Below are 27917 nucleotides of genomic sequence, written 5' to 3'. Positions count from 1 at the left end.
GACTTCACTTCTTCTTCCCAGTGTTGTCTCTCTGCCCGGGAAGTCCCGCCTATCTCTTCTGCCCAGCTATTGGTCATTCGGCTTTTTATTACACCGATCATGGCTATATATCTTCACAGTGTCCGAATAGCCCACAACACCCAGATCTTTGAGGGTGCTTGCGAGACCAGCCTGTATGTGATGGAACCAGGCTCACTCTGAGGATCTCCTGGGAAGCCGCTGTGTGCTTCCGTGCGAATGTGTGCCCTGGTCACTAGTGGTGGAGGTGTGGGGTCTCATGTTTCCCCTGCTGCCTTTCGGTCTGTCCTCCTTATTCTCCCACTCCTTTGTTTTGAATTAGGGATCCTTACTCTGTGCTTTTGTAGACGGTTAGCATGCACCTCGAATTTTGATTTTCCAGGCATTCACAGCTGGGTGTTGCCTTAGGTGTCAGAAGAGACTTTGAACTTGAGATTTTGAGTGACGTTGAGGCCGTGACTTTGAGGACTTTCAGAGGACAGAACGCATCCTGTTTGGTGGGGTGGACACGACCCTTCTGCATCCTAGGAGCAGAGCGCTGTGGCCTCATGGGAGGTGTCCTGGTATCATGTTGACAAGTGGTGGCCTTGTGACCGTTGATCTTCAGGGTTGACTGGATTCACAGTAACCTATGCTGAGGCTCATCTGTGGGTGTGAGGGTATTTCCACGGGGCTTGTTTCCTTTCTTTACTTCCTGGCTGCAGTGAGGTAAACTGCATTTCTCGGCAGTGCCTTCTCCACCGTCATAGACAGAATCATATGAAATAATCAGCAAAATTAGCCTTTTATTCTGCAGGTTTCTTGTCTGGCATTCTGTCACAGTCTCCAGAAGAGGTAGCTATGGGTGGGATGGATGAGTGACCCCATGTGCTTAAATAGGTCATGTTCCAAGTCTGTCATGTTCAGTACCCAGTAGCGACAGTCTCTCTCACTCTCTCTCTCTCTCTCTCTCTCTCTCTCTCTCTCTCTCTCTCTCTGTATGGGGGTGTTATCATTTAGGGGATCAGTGCCAACTCCTTAGACCTTGGGTTTTGGAGCCTGCAAAGTCATCTATCCCAAAGCTTGCCATCTTCTCCACAGTCCAGTTTGTGAGAGCCGGATCATGTCAGGTACTCAGCCCTCGGTACTCTTAGCAGGACATGGGTCCTTTGTCCAGACATCTGTGGTCCTGAGGGTCTGGAGTTTCCTAGGACACAGAAGTGCTGTGGTGACATCCTGCTTCTTGTTTCAGGGTGCTGCGGACGATCCCCAGACGGCCCTGGCCCTGAACTTGGACCCTGCACTGATGAAGAAGAAGTCTGATCCCGAGGGCCCCGCCACACTGCTCTTCCCCGAGAGGGAACTTTCCATCCGGATAGGTAGCGCTGGGCTTCTTTCAGGCAAGCTTTCTGCTGCAGATGCTGAGCTGGACCGGAGGGAGGGTCCAGACCTGGGCTGGTGCTCGGAGAGGAGGGAATGCCGGATGCTCTCTGCCCTTCCCTGCTGCTTGCCTCACTGCTCACAGTTGTGTTCTGTCTGTGCTCATTCATCTCATCTGTTCATGCAAACGCTTGTCCATTATACAGGCAGTCGGAAGAGCTTTGTTGCTGTTCCCAACTTGGGTGAATGGGCAGGGGTCACTCTGAATGGGAGTGATTTAAGTTAGAAAGGAAAAGCATTGATTGGTCCTCTCCTCATCTCCCCATTCCCCGCGAACCCCAAGTGCCCTTTTCATTTGCGTGATGTTGACCTTCTGATTCACCTGGGAAGGAGCACATGCGTCTCTTGCATTGTCTATATGGGGTCACAACACTTTAAAGACAAGAAAACAACATCATTTCTGCTGAGTTTCAGGCAAGAGTCTCTCCAGAGGAGCCAGATAATATTCCTCAAACTCAGAGGGGTCCAGTCTGAGCTTGGATTCTGCCCTGTGCAGCTCTCAAGCTCCGTGTTTCCATTCAGATTCTGCCCAGAGTGCGTTATCCAGGAAGAACCTTGAGTGCCTTCTTTCTGGTTGACCCTCTCTGCCTCCTACCACTTCCTGGCTGGGATAGAAGCGGGAAATAAAATTCATCTGATAGGATCTCAAGCTGTGGAGGGCCAGGGACAGCTTCCCTCTGTCAGCCATTACACACCTCCTTCACACTCACCTCCCTGTCGTTCTCTCCCTCAGGACTGTGGCCAAGGGCTGTCTTCCACCAAATGTGTCGTTTTTCATGTCTGGTTCTGAGCGCATGGCAGACAGATCTCTGTGAATGCTCACTTGCAATTTTCTTTGCTCGACTCCTGTGTGCCTTTGTGAGGCTGTTGTGGCCCTACCTAACGCAGCGTTTTTGTAGGGTAGAAAAATTGGCCTGGCTTTACTTCTTTGTCTTTTAAAGTAAAGGAGTTGGGGTATCAGGGTGGCTGTCAAGAAACAATGTGAAAACTGCCAAACACAGACAATCACACACACACACAGACACACACACACACACGCGCGCGCGCACACACACACACACCTGCAGAGACACACACACAGACACACACACACACATGGTGTGGATGCGTGTGTTGTGGAAGCCAGAGGACAACCTTTGCCTTTATTCCTCAGCTACTCTGGACCTTTTTGTCCTTTTGTTATGAGACCCGAGGGTGGTTGTTTTACTCACCTGGAACTTGCCGAGTTGACTAGGCAGGCTGGCCACAGAATCCTAGGGATCTGTCTCTCTGTGTCTCCCTACGCCGGGACTGGAAGTGCACATCATTGTGTCCCGCTTTTGTAATGTAGGTTCTGGGGCTTGAACTCAGAACCTCATGCCTGAAAGGCAAGTGCTTTATCGACTGAGTTATCTCCCTAACCCTTCAAGGTACCTTTTCCAGGGAGCTTTGGGAGTTTTCTGCATCTTCCCAGGCAACCCATGTTCCATGGTGGGGCCGTGTGGAGGGAGCTGCAGGCCTCTCACCTGCCGTAGAACACGAGGCACCACCTGTTACCTAGTTGCCAAGCAATCCTTGTAGCTGTTGCTAACCGTTCTGTTGCAGGCCTGGATGCAGCTCTTGAAGATGGCTTGCTCGCTGCCAGCTCGTCTCACCTGGATGCACCTGTGGGTGTCAGGCATCTGGGGAGTCTCAGACTGATGTTTTTATGCTGCCTGGCCTCCTGCAGACCAAGCCTGAAGGGGCACTGTTTGTGCCATCTGGATTTGTCCTTTAGCTTGCTGTAACCGGAGCAAGGAGGCCAGCTTAATGGGCATTTAGTGACAAACACCAGCCTTTAAAAAACAATCATGGCACTGCTATCATGTTCTGTAATTGGTTCAGCAGGGGGAAAAGCCAGAGAAGCCATGCCTTGGGAGGGAAGTTCAGCAGCAGCCAGGCTGGGAAAATCATTTATTAGACACTTAGCTATTGATGGCTGTCTGTGTCTAACATTTATGATATCAGCTAGTCTCAAAGCTGGGGCTATTTGGGGATGTACTGAGGCCAGGAGTTCCTTTAAAACTCTATCATTCCCTGTCTCTCTCTCTCTCTCTCTCTCTCTCTCTCTCTCTCTCTCTCTCTCTCTCTCTCCCCCTCTCTCTTTCTTTCCCTCCCTTCCCCATCCCTCACTCCCATTTTTCTTTCTCACTCTTTCCATCAGCCACCTACCCATCCCTCTACCCACCCACCCTTCTTAAGTCTTTCTTCTAATTCAAAATGTAACGGCAGGGATTAAAGAGAAAGAGCGACTTTACTTCCAACCTCAAATCACTTGTAGCTTAACCCCCAGCCACAAACACAGCAACATCTCTGGCTTCCTGTGTGTCCTCTGAGGATTGCTGGACCTGCGCTGTGGTCGTCCTTGGCCATCCTTCTGTGTCTTGTGATTTTGAACTTGACCAAATGTTCTTATTGGATGGGACACTCTTGGATCCATCCCATTTTGTTACTGACCTTGACCTTGCATGACTGATAGTCTTTTAGATTAATTCTACTGTTCTGTTGTTATCAAGAATTTGGCAGAGAACATTTTGACACTAGTGAATAGATGTCTGTCTGTCTGTTTGTTTGTTTGTATGCATGTATGTGTCTAGGGGTTTATATATGAGCATCAAATGGTTAATTAGCCTCTTAAAGTATGCAAATTTTTTGTGTACTTGTGTTTGTTAAGTTCTTTGGAAGTTTTATATATGTAGATAATACATTCTGATTGCTCGCCCTCCACCATTTTGTATTCCTCCCACTGTTATCAACCCCTCCCCTCCTGTTCCCTTTTCAAATTCATGACTTTTGGTTTAGTTGTGTGACCTGATCTATGTGTTTTGAAGGCAGAGGGCTGTAACTTCTACCATACTTCAGGTTCCCCGAGACTCTAATATATCCTAAGTCTTTGACATTTGTGCCTCAGTTCCTCCCACCAACCATTTTGAATTATCATCCTCTTTAGGTTAAGAATGGATTTCTTTTCCTCCATCCCTTCTGGGCTCAGGCCTGTAACCTTGACTTCTTCATTGAAAGGGTGGGAGCAAGGCATGGTGGTTGTTAGAATGTGCCACAAGGTAAGAAGGGAATCAAAATAAAATATGGTAGGACTTTTGTTTTTGCAGAAGGCTGAAAAACAAAGGACTAAGATGATGGTGGTGGTGATGGTGATGGTGATGATGGCGGTGATGATGGTGGTGGTGATGATGGTGGTGGTGATGGTGATGATGGTGGTGGTGATGGTGATGATGGTGGTGATGGTAATGGTGATAATGGTTATGATGGTGGTGGTGGTGATGATGGTGATGGTGGTGATGATGGTGATGGTGGTGGTGATAATGGTGATAATGGTTATGATGGTGGTGATGATGGTGGTGGTGATGATGATGAGATGGTGGTGGTAATGATGATGGTGGTGATGATGATGGTGGTGATGGTGGTGATGGTGATGGTGATGATGATGATGGGGGTGATGATGATGGGGGTGATGATGGTGGTGGTGGTGATGATGATGGTGGTGATGATGGTGATGGTGGTGATGATGGTGATGATGGTGGTGATAATGGTTATGATGGTGGTGATGATGATGGTGGTGATGATGATAGCCCAGATCTCTTTATCACTGTGGGTATTAAATAATGTAAATAAATGACCAGATCTACTTTCTTGCTGTGGGCTCTGTACAGGCAAGTGGACCCGTTATATATCTTTGCTTATGGGACTGTTGTCCGATGATACACTTTCAAAACTCTTTCAGCTTCTGAAGAGTGATGCTATACCTGATCCAAGTGAGCTTAGAACCCAGATAGCACTTGGCCTTCCTTTCTTTTTTCATGAGTTAGGCAGTGGTTTGGGAGCAGTTTTCTTGTGAGTTGTTCAGAAGACAATGTGGTACTCCCATGAACCTGACTGAGCTGCTCAGACAAAACAGGCTGACATGCTGAAACAGAGGAAATACCCTTCCCATTCCCATCCCTGCCAACCCTGGGGGCAGGAAGTCAGATGGAAGTGTCTAGGTACAGGGTAGCTTCTTGAGAGGCCTGTTCTTGGCTTGCAGGTGGCTGACTTCTCCTCTGAATGTCTGCTGCCATGTAACACTAGTCCTGGGGAGATGAACGAACGTCTACTCACCCCAGATAGGGTTCTGACAACAGACCCTTGATATGGATACCACCAGACCAAGCTGGTGAACCAGTGAGTTTTGCTGGGGTTTATAGGAGCAGAATACTCAAAGATGGCTTTAGCACTAACGCCCACACCCCAGCCCAAGTGACAGCTCACGAGGCTGGGACCCTGGGGCACACTGTACAGTCTGCAAGCAACATGTTCAAGAGGCCGCAGAGTGTCCTTTGCTGGTGTCAGCTCAGCTGGTTTCTGCTTCTTCCTGGCTGCTTGGCCTCTCTGAGAACTATTCCCAACAGTCTTTCTGTTTATATACTTTTTGGGGAGGGAGGGACAAAGTGAATCTGGTTGGTTTCAGGGACTTCCTAGAGTGATTTTGAGTTACTTACTTTCTGGCTTAAGGGATTCCACCTATAAGGTAGAGTGCTTTGTTTCCCCTTAGAACCTGCTCTTGTTTCACCTCTGCATAAACATCCTCTCTTAACACAACCCTCTTGTTTCACTTCTCATTACAACCTAGTCTTAAGATGTTTCTCTCCAAGACGCAAGGGTTTAACCTTAGAAGAAACACAACACAACACTGCCCCGTCTCTTTTGTAACGACATAGCCCTATGGGATTAGTTCTGAGTCTTAATGACCTCATTGAGATGGTCTCCAAGTAGCGTTCATCTCCAGATATGCAGTGTTAGGACTCTGGACAGCGGGGAGGGATTCCCAAGTCAATGCATCTGTGTTACTTTTCTCATTGCTACGGAAAATACCTAACACAAGTATTGAGTTCAAGGAAGGGTGTGTTTCGACTCAGCAGTTTGAGGGTTCTGTTCATCATGGCAGGGAAGGCATGGCTGCAGAAGCTGGAAGCAAGTGCTCACATCATGCCCATCACCACTCAAGGAATGGGTGGGGGTTGTTCTGCTTGGATTGCATTTCTCCTTTTATTTCAGCCTGTGACCCCAGCCCATAGAATGGTGCCACCTGCGTTTAGGGTGGCTTTTCCCCTACTCAGTTATCCCAATGAAGAAATTCCATCACGGGCATGCCTAGAAGTTTGTTTCCATGGTGATTCTTAAAGCCATTAAGTTGAAAATCGAGATTAACCATTGTACCATTTAAGAACCAAACTGGTTTTGAAACATCTTCTCACAGATGGTCATCAGCCCTAAGGAGTCACACATGGTGAGAAGAAATGCTTCTCTTGGCTTCTTTTAGATTCTCTGACTGTTGTTCTAGTCCACAGCTCTGGGGAAGCCATCTTGACATGGTGGAAAGACACTTTCCAGTGACTGCATTGGGGTCGCCCATGCTCCTATCATAACCCTGCACCCTTGTGTGCTCTGTAGATGAGCCCAATAGACTCATTGCTTCCCTAGAGCGAATGTTAGTGAAGCTGATTGTTGGTTCCCTCGTGACTGCATCTTTTTGCCCTTTGACCAGTGCTCACCCAGCTACACACACACAGTCCTAGTTTCCAAGTGAAGGCTCCAGGGAGACCTGTATCTTGGTGTGGGCTCCATTCCACAGGGCACATGCACACTCATTGTCTGTTCACCCGTACCTAAACGCAGGAGCACAGTTCATTTAGTGGATGTGTGTCAGGTACAAGTCGGGGGACAGAGAGGGGGAGAGAGAGAGAGTAAGGAGGGGGAGGAGGAGGAGAAGGAGGAGGAGAAGGAGGAGGACAGGAGAGGGAGCCTGGGGTGGCGAATCCTGACAGTAATAGAATGAAACCCCTTTTAATTCATCCGGAGCCTTGGAGCCGGCTGCCTGCAGTGCTGCTTGAGGTATCCATTAAGTCCTACAGAGGAGTTAAGGATACTGTCTCCTTATGCAAAATTTAACATTTGCTTGGTTAGCAGGCTCCATCATATTTATAAGAACCCGACTCATTCATTTCAGCTCATAAGTCTATTAAACAGGGTAATGTGTTTTTAATGTGCACTCGGGAACAACTGAGAAGCGGCCAGAGCCCCACCAGCTGGGTCAGGATACTCCTGCCGGGCTTTTATTACTGGGAGATTTAGAGGGCTGCTCCCAGAAACAGCTGTCTTGACTGCTTCCTATATTATCTTGTTTTGTTTTTCCGCTGCTGCTTTTCTTCTTTATGCTCTTTAAACTCAAAATTCTGGGTAGCACTTGAATATTTAGGACTTTTTTCGCCTGTGTTCAGAGCTGGAGAGAGGTGGACAAGCTCACGGCCTCAGGCCTCATGCAGTTGAACCAGCACTGTAAGCCCCAGCCCCAGTCTTTCAGTATGTAGGATCTATAGAGGTTTTTTTCCATGTGTTCACTCCTAGCTGTTTCCTGTGTTTCTTTTTCCTCTACTGTTAGTGTCTTGCCCCGTAAGGAAGAGAAGCTTCTTTTGCTCATGGAAGACTGGAAGGAAATGGGTGCTGCTTCCAGCCTACAAGGTGGAAGGCCATGAGGGTGGTACACAGTTGCCTTTTGAACTCAGGTGACATTCACCATAGCGCTGGCGTCTGGAATGTGGTGGGTGCTCCCCCACCTTGAGGAAAAGGGGTTGGTGATGGGATTAGTGATGTGCCCAGCTTGACCTGGCTGCTGTAACCACTCCACAATTGGACAGGAAACAGCACCCCCACTCCAAATTCCCACTGGCCACACATGTAGTCAACCCCAACCATTTTTTTTTCTTTTGAGACAGGGTTTCTCTGTAGCTTTGGAGCCTGTCCTGGAACTTGCCTTGTAGACCAGGCTGGTCTCGAACTCACAGACTCCTGGGTGCTGGGATTAAAGGCATGCACCATCACTGCCCGGCTCCCAGCCACTTATTTAACTTGGCTCTGTGGTTTTGCTCCTTCCAGAATGCCATCTCAGTGGAATCATACAGCCTTTGCCGCCAGACTGCCCTCACTTGGCATCATGTATCTGAGAACACTTCATGATGTCATAAGTAATAAGAGTCACTTCTCTTATGGCTTAATAATATTACCTGCTATGTGGATATACCCCAGTTGTTTATCCACTCTGCAGCTGGAAGCCGTCTGACTTGGTTCCGTTTTTGGTAATTGAGAGGCACCGCTATGAATATTCACATGTAGCTCTGTGTGTAAACAAGAACTTACATTTCTTTCAGAGCAGGGTTGAGAAAGGATGTGTTGTGTGTCTGCTGGACTTTACAGCAACCCCCAAACTGTCTTTCAAAGTCATTCCACCAGACTTCCACTTTCTGTGAGTCCCGCCCAGCCCTTGGCAGTGGAAGCTTCACTTTCCTTTCTACGTCTTAGCTCTCCTAGTGGTCTCTTGTGACTTCAGTTCCGGTCTCCCTGATGCTGTGTTTGGCGTTTCTTCGTGTGCCCCTTTACCATCTATATATTACCTTTGGTCTCCAGTCCCTTTACCTGGAAACAAAGACAAATGTTTGTTTGTGTTCCTATTGCAGAGCCCTCGGGGCTCATTACCTGTATTGCAGATGAAACCCTGTGTCAGACCTGTGGCTTCCATTCATTTTTCTCCTGGTTTCTGCCTTATTTCCCTGTTATTCCTGAACGATGCCTTTGAGGGGAAAAGGCAAGCTTTTTGGAAAAATATAAGTCCAGCTTACCAGTTTTTTTTTTCCCTTTTTCCAAATTTTGCTTTTGGTGTCCTATCTGAGAATCCCTTATTTAACTCATGATCACAAAGATTTCCTCCTGTGTTTTCTTCTAAAGGTTTTACATTTTCTGTTTAGGTCTGTGTGATGTTTTGTTTATTTCACGCAACCTGGAATCACCTGGGAAGAGTTCAGTGAGGGATTGACTACTTTGGGTTGGCCTTTGGGCATGGCTATAGAGGATTGTATTAATTACATTAATTGAGTTGGGAACAGCCGCCCACTGTGGGCACCATACCCTGGGCCTTAGAGTGGGGGGTGGAGGCTGACGCGTTAAGATACGCTTTGCACTTTCTGGGCTCTGTATCACTACAAGGGTCCAAGGCCCAGTGACCTGAGGGCAGGACTTTACCGGGGACTTTCCTCTGTGTAGCATGAGAGTCATGGTTGAGTAACCTGATGCTCCGAGATGCCCCAGCCACAAGCCTGCCTAGCACATCTGTGGGAATGGCGGTGCCCAGGAGCCTGTAGCCAACACCCCTCCTGTGACTCCCCAGCACACAGGAGAAGGGCTTGTGTGACATTACAGTCTGGGGCTGCAGATGAACCAAGGTGGGTTCTGGTGTGGAGCTTGGAGTGTGGGGGTGGAAAGCTGGCTACAGGCTTTACTACACAGGTGAGTGGATAGATGCAGCAGCAGGTGCAGCCACTGGGGACATCGGCTACTTTCTCTGGTCTTGCCTTTCAGCCAGGTGTTGCCACGGTAACTGTAACCTTTCCCCTTCTCTGATGCCCACCAGCACTTGGTAACTTTGTTAACTGGTTTTGTTGCTCCTCTCTGGTCTGGTTTCATCTTCCTTCTTTTCTCTCCGTCCTTCTGGACTTCTCTTGCTTGCTTCTTTGAGCACTTTTTTCATACTGGTCTTGGTGATCTGCCTCTCTCCCCTCGTCCCCCAGCCTCTCCCTCACTTCTGAGCACGGCAGCTCCTTGGAGGATGCTCTTGCAGCCCTGGGGCCTGCAGTGAGGACATTTTTCTGCCCCAGTAGTACCACAATACTTGGTGATACTACTAATTGGAAAAGCCCTCCAGAGGCGTTTTCTTCTCCCGGCAAATAGAGATCTACAGAGGTAGATACCACCCCAGGGCTGTTCCCCTCTTTCTGGAAAATTCAATCTGGGTAAAGTTTCCTCCAGGCCCTTGCTGTGGGCTGGCGTTACAGAGTAGAAGCCCATTAGCCTACGGTGCTAATTAAATACATCCGAATGGTGGGTCTCAGGCCTGCCATTCACTGGGTATCAGCAAGAAGTCTGCATAGCCAGACTTGTCACAGAGAGGAAGCCAAGCTTTGAAGCCACCTTTCCCAGGGCCTTGGTGACAATATTTCAGCTGCACCTCTTCAGCTGTCCTTGATTAGCTGTTAGCCAACCACGTGCCAAACTGTTTGCATGTCACCTGTGTTGGTCTTGGTCCCACATGGTTCCCACATGGTCTTCGTTCCAACACAATCACCTGGAAGAGTCTTCATTGTGTGGCCTTTGCATTGTGGACCCGTCTGTGACTGGGGAAGAGGAGTAGGGCCAGAAATGGTGACTGCACTGGCATCCGAGGGGTCTTGTTATATAACCAAGATGTCAGAACCCTTCTTTGCTAGGGGTTGGATTAAGGAGCCCTGAGGCTCTGGCTGGTGGTCGAAAGCTGTTATAAGGCAAGGAGACAGGAAACAAGACAACAGAATGTAATTGAAATGACTCTCTGAGAACTAACAAGCTGCCCTCTGGCTTCCTGTCTAGCCTGTTGTTAGGAGGCGCCATGGCTGATTTGACATGCGGAAGGCAGAGGGCTCCACAAAGCCGGTTTTGATTGTACATCTTGACCATAGTAGAAAGAACGTTTTTAAAAACCATACCTGCATTCTGAAAGCCTGGTTAGGAGAGTTCTAGAAGGGCTGTGGGACTATTTCCCGTGTCTCTCTCCTACCCTCCCTCCCTCCTTCCCTCTCTCCCTTCCTTCTGTCCGTCCTTCCTTCTTTCCTTCCTTTCATGCTGCACTTTTAAGGCCACTTCCAAGTCGTGTAGATATCCGTGTCTCATTTCACCAGTACACTGAGGCAGACAGACACTCACCTTTCCCCACAGGGACTCTCAGTGCCATACATTAAACATAGACTCGTGCTTTATTTTCTAGGCACGATGTTTTCTTTAAATTAATTAGCTATTGGTTTCTTTACAGGGTGCACCACAGAAATTAAACCCATAGTTTCTAAAGACTCCTTGATGTCCCCAGTTCCACCACAGGGCACCACTGGGAAGGTTGGAGTGGCGGGTCTCTGCTGTGCACATTTAGGTGCTTCTGCCACAGGGTACCAACAGGGCACCACTGGGAAGGTGCCTAAGCCCAGCTCTTAGTGTCCCCTGGGATCAGGAGCAGAAAGGGCCACTGAGACTTGTGAGCATCCCTTCTGAGGCCCAGCCATCCATGGGACTAGAATCATAGGACATCTTCTTACTTGCATCTGGCTTCTGTGGCTTCTGATAATTTTCTTCTGGTTCTTGGAGCTGTCAAGGGTAGGCATGAGGCTGTTATCGAATGTGGGGGTCACAGGCTGTGCCCAAGATAAGTCTGGCCACCCATCCTCAATGAGCTGATAAAAAGAGCCAAATTATAGTGGAATGCAAAGAAAGGAGATTTATTCAGTGTGGCCACACTGGGAAGGGATATGGCAAACCCTGACTTTAAATGTCAACCTTCCACAGGTGAACTCTGTGAGCTACAACAGTGACTGGCCTGGCATGACATGCCCACTGTGCAGTAATGGCATGAACATCATGGGGTAACCAACCATTTTATTTGGATTTAAGTCCCACTGTATGTTATGAAACTATAGTTGGCACCATTGTTGACCTGAGAATCTGTGGCTAGTAAAACTAAACTTTAGAGGGCAAAGGAGATGCATATCTAAGCAGTCCTGGTCAAGGTGTGGTCTTTCCTACCACTGACCCATCATTTTCTGGGCTTGAGTCTTGTCCTGTAAAGTGTTCTGGCAAGATCTTAGAACTGTGTGAAATCCCTTTCTGGGAGACCCATTCCCACACTGGCTGGTGCCTGTTCCTTCTCCCAGTGTGAAATTCCCATTTCTTTGGGGTCCACTGTTCAGATAGTCTGATACTCAGATTGAGAGACACAGGTATTGCTTTCAAATGTCATCCTATCTCCCAGAAAGGCTACCAGGCTACCTTATGAGTACCCCAAGGACAGAGACAAGGCACGCTCTCAATATAGCAGCTGTCCAAAACATGGTTGGTTCAGAATAAATTTGTAGTTTTGATTCCTTCCCCATTGTCATTAGCTTTTGCAGTTAGATGACTCACAAAGATGATAGAATTTGCCCAAAGTTTCTAGGAGCATTTATATAGAGCAAATTGTGCTCACAGGCGCTTTTCCCGGGAGGAGGAGGAGGGGGACTCCAGGATTGTTGCTTTCATTAGGTTCCGTGCTGCCCAGAGCTGCAGCATTGACTTCATTCGTCTGTTGTAATGGTGCATGAGTCAGCTTTGCCTTAAGATGCAGCCGGAAAGCTCAGCAGTTTGCATCGTGAGGGCATATTTTGCTTTCATATAACACGCAAGCAGCAGGGCGAAGCAGCTCTTACGAAAGGCATGCCCCGTGTCATGGTGAGGATCAGAATAAATGAGCTGGTAGATGCCCGTTTAGAATTCTTCAGGGCAGGACCAGTGATGTAGCTCATTTGATAAAGGGCTTGCCTAATGTAATCCATCCCTACGTCACTTATACCCATCCTGAGAGCACTGAGGAGGCAGAAGGACCAGAAATTCAAGGTCATCCCAGCTGCATAGTGAACTCAAGTCTAACCTACGCTGCACGAGCACTTATCTCTTATTTATTTATTAAAATTCTGCTGAACTTTGGACACGTTCGGGTCTACTCTCTTTCCACTGACCAGCAGCAGACTAAATGGCAGATGCTGACATTGTGCAGAAGTAAACACTTGGCTGTTTGCCCCATCCTCTCTGTCACAGATAATATGTTTGTGTTTAAGTTTTAGGAGGCCACTGTTCTAGGCTAAGCATCTGTGCTCAAATACACCAGAATGAAAGTCACTCATGATCCAATGTCCCCCCAAACTAAGCTGTCCATCCAAGAACGGAGGGTTAGAGAGACAATGGCTCACGAATCCTGTTTTCCTCATGAAAGTCTCTTTTGCCTTTGTCCTCACACATGGACACATGCACTGTGCTGGTTAGCTTGTGGCAACCTGATGCAAGCTCCTGACTTCTGGGAAGAAGGAATGTCTATGGAGGAAATGCCCCATCAGACTGGCCTATAGGCAAGCCTGTGGGGTATTTTCTTGGTTAATGATTGATGTTGGAGGGCCTAGCTCACTGTGTGTGAGGGTGCTAATGCTGGCTTGGTAGTCTTAGCATTGATATGAAATCAATCTGAGCAAGCCAAGGGGAGTAAGTCAGGAAGCAACATTCTTCTGTGGTCTGTGCCTCAGTCCTGCTGCAGCTTCCTGCCCCACTTCCCTTCGATGGACTGTGGTCGGGATGTATAAGACAGATGAACCCATTCCTTCCCAAGTTGTTTTTTGTTTTTTGGGTTTTTTTTGTTTTTCAGCATGGGAAGCAAACCAGTATGTTCCACACTGTAACCTGACCTAATCTGATATTAGCCAGTTATGTATTTTTCTAGCTTTCTGCCTTCCTGTCAAGAAAAATGACTTGGAAGATGCTCCTTTAATTAAGGCTTCTATTGCTGTGATAAAACACCATGACCAAAATGCGGCTTAGGGAAGAAAGTATTTATTTCATGTTTTAGCTAGTCTATCACCCAGGAAAGTCACGGAAAGAACTCAAGGCAGGAGCTGATGCAGAGGCCATGGAAGAGTACTACTTGCTCCCCCCGGACTGCCTCAGCTTGCTTTCTTTTAACTCTTCAGCCCACCAGTCTAGGGGTGGAACCACCCACAGTGGGCTGGCCCTGCCACCTCAACCCTCAGTCTAGAAACTGCCTCACAGGCTTGCCTACAGGCCAGTCTGATGGGGGGCATCTTCTCATTTGAGGTTCCCTCTTCCCAAATGACTCTAGGCTGTGTCAAGTTGACCTAGAAACGAGCCGGCACAGACCCAGGGTGCTTTTTCGGGTTTTGTTTCTGTATTCTCAACCCCTTTCTGTGCATAAAACCAACTGCTCTGCTTGGCTCAGGGGAACGCTTGTTTTTTGTCCTGGTACAAGGTGTTGCCTGATTCTAGTATTGAAAACGAACCCTTTGAAGAGCTTTAAATGGCTGTAATTTAATTATTTGATCAGCCAAGAGGAGGGTACCTGTCACTATAAGTCGTCTTTCAATACTAGATAGACAGGAGAGGAGAGACGGCCTTGCCGGCGGTCCCAACAAAGTCCTGCTTATAGCACCTTACTAAGGGGACCTGGAGATAGGCTTAGAAATGGGCCTTACTAAGGGGATATTGGGAGATAAGCTTAGAAATGGGCTTGTTTGGGAAACCCAGCTTAGTCTGATCTTGTCTTTTCTCTGGTCAGCATCCTCTTCCTCCCCAAGTTCCTTAGAATCTCCTCAGGAGGAACAGCACCCCAGCTTGTGAAGATAGCCAATGGGATGGGTGTGTTTGTCCCTCAGACACCTCCCTTTCTCCCCTGTGGTGTCTTCTTACCCTGGGACTCCCCATCCCAACCTGGCTCTTTCCTTGGTGAAAAGGCTGTATTTCAGGCCCGGTAAGGAACCGCACACCTTTGTTCTGTATCTCTTTTTCAGCTCAGAGCGCTGTCTGTCCCAGGTCATTAAATTCCACTTAAGCAGCTGGTTATTGCAGTGTGAGAGGCTGGCTCTACAGCTGGAAAAGCCACTGCTCCCTAGAATGAAATATCTGAATTCTCTTCTGGGCTTCTGGGAATGTGCTTGAACTCTGCTGGGTCCTTCTGCGTGTTTGGTCCCTGGCTCTGATGGTTTGTCTGTGGCCCTGATACAGCTTCTGCCGTGTTTGGTCCCTGGCTCTGATGGTTTGTCTGTGGCCCTGGTACAGCTTCTGCTGTGTTTGGTCCCTGGCTCTGATGGCTTGTCTGTGGCCCCAGTACAGCTATTTCCCAGAGTTGTTTTTTTCCTTTCTTCTTTTTTTTTTTATGACAGTATCTCATTTATCCTAACCTATCCTTGAACCCCATTGTGTAGGTCATGATGAATGACCTTGAGCTTCTGATTTTCTATCTCCACTTCTCCAGTGCTAGGATTCTAAGTGTGGGCCGCCATGTGTAGATTTAGACAGTGCTGGGGCTTGAACCCCAGGCATTGAGCATGTTAGGGAAGGAACTTTACCAACTGAGCTGTATTCTTAAGAAATCCAAATCATTGAAGTTTCTCATCTTACACTTTGCCATCCAGTCTTCAGCCCAGGAACTGAGTCTTGTTTGGAAGGCAGTGTGCTGAAGGGTAGACATTCACATGGCCTGGGATTGAGCACCCCTCGAATTTTGACTATATTCTTGTTTTTTGTTTGTTTGTTTTGTTTTTTGAGTCAAGGTTTCTCTGTAGCATTGGAGCCTGTCCTAGAATTTGCTCTGTAGAGCAGGTTGGCCTCAAACTCACAGAGATCTGCCTATTTCTGTCTCCTGAGTGCTGGGATTAAAGACGAGAGCCATCATTGCCCAGCCCTTGCTTGTAATTTTAAATAGACGCTTGCACACCTATTCATTATCTGGGACCAAGTGAATACTAGAAGAGATGAATGGTATTTGAAGGATTTGGGGTCTAGGAGGTGAGATGAGGGAAGAAATGAGAGGCACAGCCATATCAGCCCTCCCAAGTCACAGGAAGGCTTTGGATTCTGTGCTAAGAGCTCCATTAAAGCCCCCAGAGGGTCTGAGCCCAGCCAGACTGAGATTTTGAAAGGACAACCCTGGATCCTGCACTGGAGTTAGGTAAGAGCAGGGAGAGCATTGATCCATACCCCCGATGCTTTTTCTCTTCCACCTCAACTGCTTCTTTGGTCCTGGAAACACTCAGCAAGCAGAGAAAGCCCACGTTTGTAAAATGCTTCGTGAGAAGCCCCTTTGAAAATGTCCACACCATCCAATTTTGCTAAAACTGCTCTTACTCCTGAAATAGAATGCAATCCAACCTCCATCCTGCAAGCCACTTCTCTGAAATCTCATTTAGGGCAGTGAAATTCCACAGCAACCAAAGTCTTGGGCGAGCTCCTTGAGGTTTCTGGCAGCTGGACTTGGCCTTGTCACCCCCCCCCACGCACACACCGTGTTCTCACAATCACTTACAGTCCCCTCCTGCATTCCCAGCAGGGCACTGGGGATGAGCTAGGGTGTCACAGGCACCAGGTCACCCTGAATCTCTGACTCCTCCACAGGTCACAGTTGAAGGGCTGGCTCCAAGTTGTTCTCTGTGCAGGTTCATGTTTTTTGTTTGTTTGTTTGTTTGTTTTCTTCTAGAAAGAGAAACCAGCCAGCCAGCCCTGAAGTTGGGAGTTTGGTTAGAAGTGTGAACGGCTGTTCAGCTCTGCTGTGGTCCATGTCCCTCTCTTCTTTCTCTTTTAAGGTTTATGATCACTGGAAGAGTAGTGTTCTCAGATAACCCGTCCCCTTTTCCCCCAGACAACCCACTCCTTTCCCTGCCTCTTCCTTCCCTACCTCTCCCCCTGCTCCCCCCACTTCATTGTTTTTTTTTAAATTTGTTTGTTTGTGTGTTTTCGTGCACACACGTGCATGCCCACCCATAGCAACCAGAAGAGGGTGTTAGATATTCAGGAACTAGAGTTACAGGTGGCTGTGAGAGGCCTGATGTGGGGGCTAGGGTCCTCTGCAAGAGCAGCAAGAGCTCTAACTCCTGAACCATCTTTCCCACTCTGTCTTTGTTGTTCGTTTGCAAGACAGAGCAGAGAAGTTTTCCAGCACACCTCCCTTCCCTCCCCTGACATCTCAAGAGCTCATGGTAGCAAATTGGAAAATTCCCAGATAAGCTTCGAATCCCACGGAGAGCTACATTTGGAGGTGGGTGTTCGAGGATTTCCGAGGCCCAGCCAGGGGTCCTGCTCTTCTTGGGTTCGGGGGTGTTCTGCAGGCTGACTGCTGTTGAGTGGAAAGGTGTCTTTACAAACTGAGGGCAGGGTTTCAGGGAGTTGAGGTTGCAGAAGGGGACATTGAATCTTTGTCCCCACTGTCTTCTAGTGCCAACTATCATGCACTCACAAGCTCCCTCCCCATACACACTTTTTAGACTGAGGGTCATGCCTTTGTAGGGGACCTTTAAGATCAAAAATCTACCAAGAGGTACATGGGCTCCAGCAATTGACGTGAAGTGGAATCTGGAAAGGCGTCTAGACGTGAGCCCTCAGCATACCCAGGCCGAATCTGAGTTCTGCCCCCTCCCTGATCCCTCCGTGTTCTGTGAAGACCAAAGGGAGGGTTTTGTGGGGACAGCAAGCAGGAGGAGTGTGTATGCAGATGCAGGCCTCCTTTTAAAAAAAATTAAAAGGACAAGGCTGCTATTATGGTTTGGATTTTGAGTGTCCCCAAAAGACCCATGTGCTGGAAACCAGCCTGAGGTGCTAATGCGATATGGTGGTATCTTCAGGAGGTGGAGCCCATGGACAAAGAGTGATGTAATTGGGGTGTTTCCTCTTTTCTCTCTTCATGAGGTGAATATTTTCTCTACCACATGGTCACATTATGTTGTTCTGTGTGCCCCAGACCTAAGGTGACTGGGGAACAGAGCCTCTGAAGCCACAAGCATACATCTTTCCTTCTTTAGAGTTGCTTTCCTCGGGCAGTTTGTCTTAAGCTCACAGAAAGCTGATCGACATAGGTTTCAGATCAAGGCTATATGCATTGGGTGTGGATCTTTGAAGTTATCACCTGGTTTAATGGCCTTTGTCATAGACAAAGACACCACGTTTCCCAGGGGAGGAGTGGTGGGTCTCTGATGGCCTGGTGCACCTGTGAGTTCTACCCTGTTAGTCACTCTCCTTTCTTTTGTCCTGTACCCAGAGGTAACAGTGCTAATGAGTCTGGGTCTGCAGGTCCCATTAGCCTTAATCCCGTACTGGGTAACCTGCCTCAACTTTTCATCCTCACTGTGGTCCTTCCTGCTGGAGGACAGTGGTGATCCCTGTGGAGACGGAAGAAAGGCCAGAGCAGATGGACTGATGCAAGCCTATCTACTGGAGGGGCTGGAGAGATGGCTCAGTAGGAAAGAGTTTGCTCGGCCCAAGCAGGAGGACGCGAGCTTGCACCCCAGTAGCTATCCAAGAAATCAGGTGCGGTCCCATGTACGCCTGTAACCCCAACAATGGGAACTGGAGGACAGAGGATTCCTGGGGTTGCTGACTGCCCGCCTCGCTGAAAATCATGCTAGCTCCAGGCTTAGTGAGAGACTAAAGTGGAGGGGAGTAAAAGGGGGCCTCAGTGTTCCCCGCACATACATGTACACATAGACCATATGTACCTACACCATATTTACATACTCACATGCACAGGTTGAAAGGGATATGTAAAATATCTGCTGGAGGAGACTACAGGTTGTCACCTGGTGCCCCAGCGGGAACTCACTTTCACCGTACGCAAGTTACAGAGTCACGTCAAGGCAGTTCCTATATCTCCACCTTCATGAGCTCAGCCTTGTGAAAGGCTACACGTGGATGTCCACAAGTCCCTTCCCAGTCGTAAGGCCAGTGAAGGCTTAGTTTGAAACCTTCCTTCTTTCTTTATCTACCTGTCTGGAATCCTGCAGACTTCTCTCTGGCCCTGCGAGGCTCTCTGTGGCGGGGTGCTCTATGGAGCTGTGGGGATGTTAGCCATTCTTCACCTGCCCATGGCCATCCCATGACTTCACTTTTCTCTCCCATCTGTCTTCTCCAGTTCACAGCCTCCTCCAGATGCATTTTAGTTGGAAGCATTTCCCTGTGAGATACAGCCTGGCTTTCCTGGTCTCGGGAGCTGGAGCAAAACACATTCCCTGTCCTTAACAGTGCCCAGCAGTTGCTGAAGAGAGAACTATTTGGAGGCTTCTAGAAGGACATGAGGTGGGAAGTCTTTCTTGCACATCCTTGGATGTGGGGTGTAGAAGGCCCCTCCCCAGCCAAGTCCTTCCTCGTAGCTCTTTTCTCTGTGCACTGGCTGAGGCATCACTGGGAATATGGAGTTAATTTCTCTTTTGAGTGCCCTTTACCAAGTACTGTCTGGCATGATGTCCAGGAAGACATGTACAAGTAACTGTTCACTCTGGATAGGAAACTTATGACAGATCGTATCGCTGATACTACCAAAGTCAAGTTTGAGGAACCAGTGAGTTTACTGGGGTTCCTTCCAGGGGTCTGACGGAGAGGTTAATTGAAGGAGCAGGGATGACTCCAAGGCAGCTGCATCAGTGAAATCCCCTCCCCCCAGCATGGGTAATGACCTTTGAAAGCTGGAGCCCTGGCGCTTACTGCAGATCTTTGAGACAGGTTAGCAGGTCAGAGTCTCTTTCAGGCAGCTCTGCTGCTATCTGTCTTTCCCTTGGTCCTTACTGTGTACATAACCTCGAGCTTTTGTACCTGGTCACTTTCAGGGACTTCCTGAGACTTGTGAGTCATTAATTTCCTAAGTCTCAAGGAGTGTCTCTCCAGGATGGGATGTTTTAACTCAGAGGAAATTGCGTACAATACAGCAGGTACACAGTGTCATCTCAGGTCACTGAGGGCAGAGTAGACAGACAGCCCTGGACAATTCAGTAATGACCCAACTACACAGACGCTCTTTTCCCTACTTCCTTTACTCTCTCCAGCTTTCCCACGCCCATCATTAATTTGAAGATGCTCTGGAAAATATGTCAATTCCATCTCAGTGTTAATGAAATATCGTGTGTGTGTGTGTGTGTGTGTGTGTAAGGGGGGGGGAGAGAGAAGGGTGGGAGAGAGAGAGACAGACAGCAGAGAGAGAAAGAGAGAGGGAAGGGTGGGAGAGAGAGAGAGACAGACAACAGAGAGAGAAAGAGGGGGTGTTGAGATATTTTTCTCTCTAGCTGAAGAAGCGTCTGCTAGTGGTATTTGCCTCTGCCTGGACACGTTTGGTAAAATCACTTTCCTGACCCCACCACAAACTGAGGTGTGGCAGCTGGGCCATACCTGCCAGCAGAGGTCGTACCTGGTGAACAGAAGCCAGATCCACCTGCACTCAGGAAGACAGCTTCGGTAACTGCAGAAAGATTTTAGTGTACCCATGTGAACTTGACCTTTGGCCCATGTCTGATTGTTAGTTTCCCGCCTAGATGTAGAAGGGAAGTGGGCTGGGCAGGGCTCTTGTAGAGGAGAGAAGTGACAGAGATCTGGCGGCCTTGGGACAGTGTTGTCCTGGTGAAGTGGCAGCCATGTCCAGCTGCTTTGTAGTGACAGCCACACACGGCCTTGGCCTTGACCAGCTTAGAAAGCCCAGAACAGAGGTTCAGAAAAGGAATGGAAGGTGCCCTGCCCAGTGGAACTCAGGAACCAGCCTTCGGGACTCACAGAAACAATTGCAGGACAGAATTTGTAAGAGGACAGGGACCTACCTGGGCCAGTGAGACAAGAGCTAATTGACTAGGTTATATATGTTTAAGATGAACAAATGAAATTAAGTCTCTTTTTCCTTCCTGCCATAAGGTTTTGAGATGTTTTTGTTTGCGTGTATATGTGCCCATGTGTGCTTTTGTGTGCACGCATGTACAATGGGCACTCTTGTCTGCCTGCATTCACATTTCACCTCTTGACAGTATGCTATGTCTCAGAGATGAAAAGCAGTGTGAGATTAATGGGGTACTCAGAGCCGGTTAGCTCCAGAGCGGGCTCATTGACTGAGCAAAAATTCCATTGTTCTGAAGACAAGCTGCTCCCACTTGATCCCCTTTCGGGAAACAAAAGCTGCCTTTGTGTACGCCTGTGTTCCTAGGCAAGGGCAGACGTGCGGACGTGTGTTGCACTAGACAGCACTAGACACTGGCATATGGTGGTGTGGGTTTGAGTGGCTGGTTCCTATTTACACAGAGAAAGTGCGGGTTTCTGAAAAATGTCTACTTAGCAGACTTTTTATTTTCGTGGATTCAGGGACATTTCAGTTAAAGGTGTGAATCCAGGAGCTGTGGGGTGTGAGCTGCTCCAGGCTGACGGCGCATGGGACCATCTGGGCCGTGTGGCGGGTGCTTACTGTCAGCCTGGCTCAGCTCTGCCCACTGCCAGGATTAATAAGGTGCCAACATGTGAGGGTAGTGCACATGGAGGGTGGTGGGATGGACAGAGGGAGGTCAACAGGAGTGGGCCGGGGTGGAGGGTCTCATGTGTACCCATAGTGTTTAACTTATAGCAAAGACCGAGTAGGAACATGGAGAGGCCACTGCTATGGAAGGAATGTGTGACTTAGGTGTCCTAAGAGAAATGGACACACCGTGCCAGGTAGGGCCAGAGGAAACCATCAGGAGGGAGAAGTCAAGATTGAGGGGACAATGGAGGTCAGAGCATGGGCCTCCTGAAGAAGCTCCTGCAGGGCTGGAGAACCAGCTCAGACATCAAGTTCACAGGTTCAGGTCCAAGCTCAGCCATCAAGTTCACAGGTTCAGGTCCGAGCTCAGCCATCAAGTTCACAGGTTCAGGTCCGAGCTCAGCATCAGGTGGCTCACAACTGTTGCACGAGTTCTAATTTGTCTTAATAATAAAAACCCAGAGCCAGATATCAGGGTAAATGCTGAAAGATCAGAGAGACAAAGGAGCAAGCCACAGGCAACTCGTACCTTGCTACCTCCTCAGCTGAAAAAGGACAGGGCGTGAGCTCCTGTCTCCTTCTGCCTTATTTCCCTCTCTCCGCCTAGCCATATCACTTTCTGTCTGTCTGTTCAGGTCTTCATATCTCTGTAGTTAACTAGTAGCTAGTTCTGTCCTCTGATCTTCAGGCAAGCTTTATTTGTTAGAGTACAAACAAGATATCACCATACACAGCTGCCTATAAACTCCAACTCCAGGGGGACTTATCCCCCTCTTCTGGTTTTGCAGGCACCTGCACACAACCCACACATATATACACACAATTAAAGATGAAAACATTAAAAACATTAAAAACCAAGAGGCAAAATACAAGGCTGGTTCAGGATGGGCCAGTGTGACTGCTTCTGGTCTCTGTGTGCCGCTGCTCTGTCCCTGATGCCTGGGAATAGCCCTGCTTCACTGAGGAGGAGAAACACGCCCTTGAGAATCTCTATCCTCTTTGCTGTCTTTAGGAGTTAGCTCACTGTGGAGGGCACAGTACCTCCAGAGTCCATAAGACCCCACAAATGTGAAAACAGACTAAAACTGGAAATAATGATGATGATAAGTGCCCAAGATGGGGGATGGCAACACGTTCTTGAGGTCATACAACAAAGAAAACCTGAATGCTTTTTTCACATAGCAAAACATTCACAAATGTAAAGAAAATTCATTTGTCTCTGCTTCAGAAGAAGCAAAACCTCTACAAAACAAAAAGGCTCAGATATTCACACTATAATATAGAGTATAACTTTCTTCCCAACTGTCACTTTTTGGCACCGTCATATCTTAACTTTCTAATGCTAGTATGCAGACTTGACATTTGAAACCTTTCCTGGTAGGTGGGAACTAGAGACATTTGAAGACTTATATAATGGATTATAGATGATGTTAATTATAAGAATGTATTGATGTATACAGCCCCAGGTCCACTGATTCCTTTGAAGAAGGAAGTGTCCTGGTTGCTGGAGAAATGGCTCACAAAGCTGCCATGCTGCAGGTGGTCTCCATGTCAAGTTCATGGTCCCCAGCCTCAGTGGAACCGTGAGTGACAGGTCTCAGATCTGGGATGTACACCAGGTTTGTGCCCCTCATGGGTTCCCCAGGAATTACTAGTCCATATATTTACCTCTTTCCCCACCCCTAACCTCATGCCCATGTTTGGACTTTTCCGCTTCCCCATGTGAAGCCATCTCCTACTTCCCTGGGCCAGTCGAGGCCCCTAGAACTCCATCCACTCCTACACTCATGACTTCGCCTTCCCTCTTTCTCTGGCCTGGTCACTTCAGAGGATGTCAGCTCATCTGTCCATCTGCAGGATTCGTCTGCCCAGCCCCACAATTGATCTTCATCTCCTCTCTGCAGGAGCTCGCCTGCCTGGTTAGCTTTCCTTTATTACATTTGTAGCATTTGCCCTGAGGGCTTCTTTTATTCCACTCAAGGATGCTCAAAATTTCTCATTAAAATTGGTATTTTTGACCCTACACCCTACAGTTTCTTCCTTGCTACAGCTCTGTTTCTTTCCCCAATGTAGATTTACTTGTCCATACAGTTATAACATGGCCCAAGGACATTTTGCTGTTATGATACAGATCAGGACTTTCCAGACCAGCTAGAAGGTAGCAGAATAGTTTTTGTTGCTGAAGAAGGAGGTGGAAAGGTGTGGAAGCAGCTATGTTACATATTTTGATTTCACCCTGGAAGCACATCTGGGGATGCTCCTGGTAGCTCAGGGCTCTGAGAGCTCAACACCTGCAAGCTAATTGCCAGTGGAGGCAGGAGGACTGGAGAAGGTAGGCGGGGCTTGTATCTGGAGTCCTGATGTAGGTAATAGAATTGGGGCTTCGATGAGGGATCCTTATAACACTGGCATTGTGGTCACATCTGCCTTCGCCCATGCCACCATGTCTTTGGCACACATGGGACCAAGTTCAACACTCCTCTTTGGTCGGGCGTTGATGCTCCTTACCCAGCATCCTTTTGTAGCCGTTGTTGTTGTTGGAGGCAAACTTAATTTCGTCTGTGAGATTTAAAGGAAGTTCCAGGTATAGAGTTGAGAACTAAAAAATCATTTACATTTGGACATTAAGCATGGCTCACTGCTGTTTTTAATATTTTTACTTGAATTATCTTTGTAGAATAGGGAATATTGTCTCTATGTAGGCAGTGTTCACAAGTCTTGACTGTGAGTTGGGGAGAGAGTTCGTTCAGACTACATTGAGGGACCCTCTTTCCTTCTCATGCTTACCGAGGTTCTTCTTCATAGTGACTGAATTTCCCCTCTAAGACTTTGATCCCTTAATTTTATTTTTAATTATTTATTTAGTTTGAGACAGGTTCTAATGCATCCACCCCAGGGCTGACTTGATTTTGCTATGTAGTTCAAGGGATGGTGAACTTCTGATCCCCCTGCCTCTACCTTCCAGGTGTTGGATTTAGAAGGCTTGGGCCACCACGTCTGGTTTCATGTGGTGCAGGGAATGGACCCCAGGGCTTTACACATGCTTGACAGGCCTTGCTAAGCAATTACACTTACAACGGAGCTACACCCTCAGCTCCTCCATTCCCCAATCTTAAAGGCCTGTGAAGACCAAAAATCAGTTTTCTGATACATCTTCATTGATTGAGAGGAATGTAAACCCTGTCTATCCAAGGGTCAAAAGTTTTGATCTGTCTGAACAAAGGGGATCAATGAAATGGCCTGTATTTAGATTCTGGAAGACCCTCACCTAGAACTTTTCTCCCACAGATGCCTCTGGCATCTTGTTACAGTGCGAAGGAAGGGAGATGCCAAGGCTTATACCTCCTGTGGGGCTAGTGCCCTCTTAATAGCCCCAGTGGCTAAGAGCCGCTGTTGCAGATACCAGCAGCAAAATTCCCCATCTAGCGTTTTGGTGGGAAGATGAAGTCAAGCTGTCCACTAGCTGTTCGTCTCCTCTCTGCCATGTCTACGTACAGTTTCCCCAACCCCAGCACGCACACCGCTTGCTGTGGCCAAGGAGCAGCCACTCTCCTCCTGCATTTCCACTTTGACCCTCCTTTCTGTGGGGGCCCCGGAGCATTGATCCATGGCCTAGCATGGTTCCTACTGTCATGTGTGCATTGTCTATTTCTGGAGTTGGAAGATGTGACTGGATTCACGGGGAGGACCAGAACTGAAGTGCCTGGTAGAGTGGAGAAGAGGGGGAGGGGACGAGTTGGCCCCTTGTGTTGTTTGGGGGTAGGAGGGTGTGAAAGGACATCTATTTCAGGGTGTTGGTGGGATAGGAAGCCCTTTGCCAGTTCTCATGTGAGTCCTGTCGTGTGGACGTGGGCAGGAGGTCTCACACTGTCCCCCTGAGTCATCTTCTGACTTCACTCCCCTTGCACACTCTTCTAGAAACTAGAGAAAAGCACAGGAACTGTCTCCGCTTCCTAAATGTCAGCCCTCCCTCCCCATTTCTCTTCTCTGGCGACTGCCTGACGTCAATGGCCGCCTTTTGGTCTCCAGTCTTGCCTGCTTTGGTAAATTTGGCTCCCAGAGCACTTCCGGCAGGAGCAGGGATACTGAGTGGCCAGCCAGGGCCCTCAGGTACAGGGTGCAGCCCAGGCTGTGTCACCTGAAGGGTGTGCTCCATCTCATCACACGTTTCCGAGGCAGAGTTCCATCTGAACACAACACAGGCAAGAGGAAGAGCTGTGATAGAGACGTGAAAGGTTTGCTGCCGAGAGGAGAGATTATGTGAGAGTTATGTGGGGTTTGAATTTAGACCTCTAGTGAGATTTGTGTAAGAGGGTTGTGCCATTGGCTGTTGGTATGATCATACTGATCATATTTTGCCAGCCTGGTTCCACTAAACATGTCTATAGCAGATGAGCTATGTTGTATCATGGGAGCCTGAATGGTGCAGTGTGCCTCAGACAATATGACAGCCTCCTTGACTTGGATATCTTCCCAAACAGAATTCCATCAGGAACTGCCAGGTGTTCCATCTCCTAGGCCTCTCTCTAACACTTGCCCACTTTTACTTCCTGTGTCCTCAAAGCCCTGTGAGTTCTGAATTCCAGTTGTGGTAGGGAGGGATCTTACCATCCCAGTCTTCATCCTGACTTCTCATACTTTGCAGTGGGCTTTCTGGATGTTTGTGGCTCAGATATTTGACAACTAACTTTTATTTGGCCTGGGGTGGGGATCCCTCTCTGTATCCACTTTCCTTTCTTCTTTGGTTCTGTTCTCTAACACATGCGACTTTCTGGGATTTTAAGGGGGTTTGAAGGAAAATGACCCCCCAAAGGGAGTGGCACTATTAAGAGGCATGGCCTTGTTGGGTCTTGTAGGTGTGGTCTTGTTGGAGGAAGTGTGTCACTATGTGGGTAGACTTTGAAGTCTCCTATGCTCAAGCTACTCCCAGTGAGGCAGACCATTTCCTTATGCCTGTCTATCAAGATGTAGACCTCTCAATTCCAACACCACGTCTGCCTGCACGTCACCATGTCTCACTATGATGATAATGAACTGAACCTTTGAACTTTAAGCAAGGCATTCCAATGAAATGTTTTCCTTTGTAAAAGTTGCCATGGTCATAGTGTCTGTTCACAACAATAGAAACTCTAAAACAGATATCTACTGTCGAAACTCCACATCCTGGTCATTCTGGAACACTCTATTCAGTTTTGAGCTGAAACCAGCATTAGGTATTGGAACATTGCCAGTCTTCATGCTAAAGGGGTTAGCTACAGGGTTAGGGATATTAGTGTGCAAGTGGTGACTTGCTCACCAAGTGACCCCAAGATGCACAAAGGTGCTTTGGGAAGTGGTAGACTTAAGTGTAGACCAGACTGCAGTCTCCTGGTGTGAGGCTGGAAGTGCCATCCAGATTGAAGAATGGAGATGAGTTGGAGTTGGGGGCTCGTCTGGGATGACTTCTTCTGGGATTAGCATTCGTCCTTATACCTTTGACTCGGGATGTGTTCCTGAAGCTGGAGTCATTCTAAGCCCGCGTTCATATCCCCACAGTGAGACAGATATCTAAAACATTGGCCATGACTTTCTTTCAGAGCCTTAGATGATTTTTCTGTGTGCTGCCATTGTCTTTTTGCTTGCCCTATGGTTGACTTTGTTTCTTCCATGCAATTCATGAGAAGTCTTATGAATAATTAAAGGAAGAGGAACAAGGAAGTGGGGTAGAGAGCAGGGCTGCATCATGCATCTGAAGTTGTTCCTTGAGTAGCTCAGCCAGCATGGTGCTTGTCTAAGGGAGTTCTTGAAAGTGGCAGCTGCTCCCCTGAAATGGGGGAAAGAACGCTGGGAACATTGTTTTCTGCTTTGTGAGGTTCATGTTACTGAGTTATCTCTTGAGTGCACTGGCAGGGACTTCGTAACTAAAATGTAGTCCAATTAAAAATGGTGGGACTCAGTGCTTCAAAAGTTTCTTTATTCCATGCAGGATTTTTATCTACTTCCTGTTGGTGTTGTATCAAATCACCAGTAGCTAGGCTATAAGAAACCCACACACAACACATTTATTCTCTTTCAAGTTTTACAGATCATAAACACAAAGTCAGTTGCATGGGCTAATGTAGGTTAATGTCCATTAGGGTTGGTTCCTCTCCCAGCCTGAGCCTGTGACATTCCATGACTTTTATCTGAATCACTCTAGCCATGACTTCCGGCTTCTGCCATCACATGGCCTTCTCTGACTGTCCTCTTGCTTCCCACTAATAGCGACAGTTATGATTATATAACCGTTACCCCTCAGCTGGAAGCTAGTGCAGTCCTCAAGAATTTATATCCTTAGCTCAATTCCATTGGCAAACGTCTTTGCCATACAAGGTACAGTCATAGCTTTTAGGACTTAAGAGGTAAACTACGGGGGAAGGTATTATTCAGTCTGACACAGCATCCCATTGAATCATCACACTCCCTGAATCATGGATCCTATAAGCTCCCAGCATCCTTCCCTTCTGAACACCAGGAAAGGTATTCAGCTTGATCAAAAGACAGAACTAGGATCGATGCAGCCACTGGTACC

General features: G+C 48.0%; 1 protein-coding gene across 9 annotated transcripts in view; it reads left to right on the top strand.

The window, feature by feature from the left end:
* The window catches only part of Slc39a11 (solute carrier family 39 member 11), a 434880-nt gene that overhangs the window by 198437 nt on the left and 208526 nt on the right, over positions 1-27917 (top strand). For 8 of the 9 annotated variants that reach the window (XM_057776243.1, XM_057776245.1, XM_057776240.1 and 5 more), the window contains one exon: positions 1250-1397. In XM_057776243.1, the coding sequence (XP_057632226.1) occupies positions 1250-1397 (148 nt within the window). The remainder of the gene's footprint in view (positions 1-1249; positions 1398-27917) is intronic. The other variant, XM_057776238.1, reaches the window with a different exon arrangement.

Source organism: Chionomys nivalis, chromosome 7 (assembly GCF_950005125.1).
Source record: "Chionomys nivalis chromosome 7, mChiNiv1.1, whole genome shotgun sequence".
NCBI classification, from domain to species: Eukaryota; Metazoa; Chordata; class Mammalia; order Rodentia; family Cricetidae; genus Chionomys; species Chionomys nivalis.
Note: the sequence above shows the minus strand (reverse complement) of the source record. Positions and strands in the feature narration are given on the sequence as shown.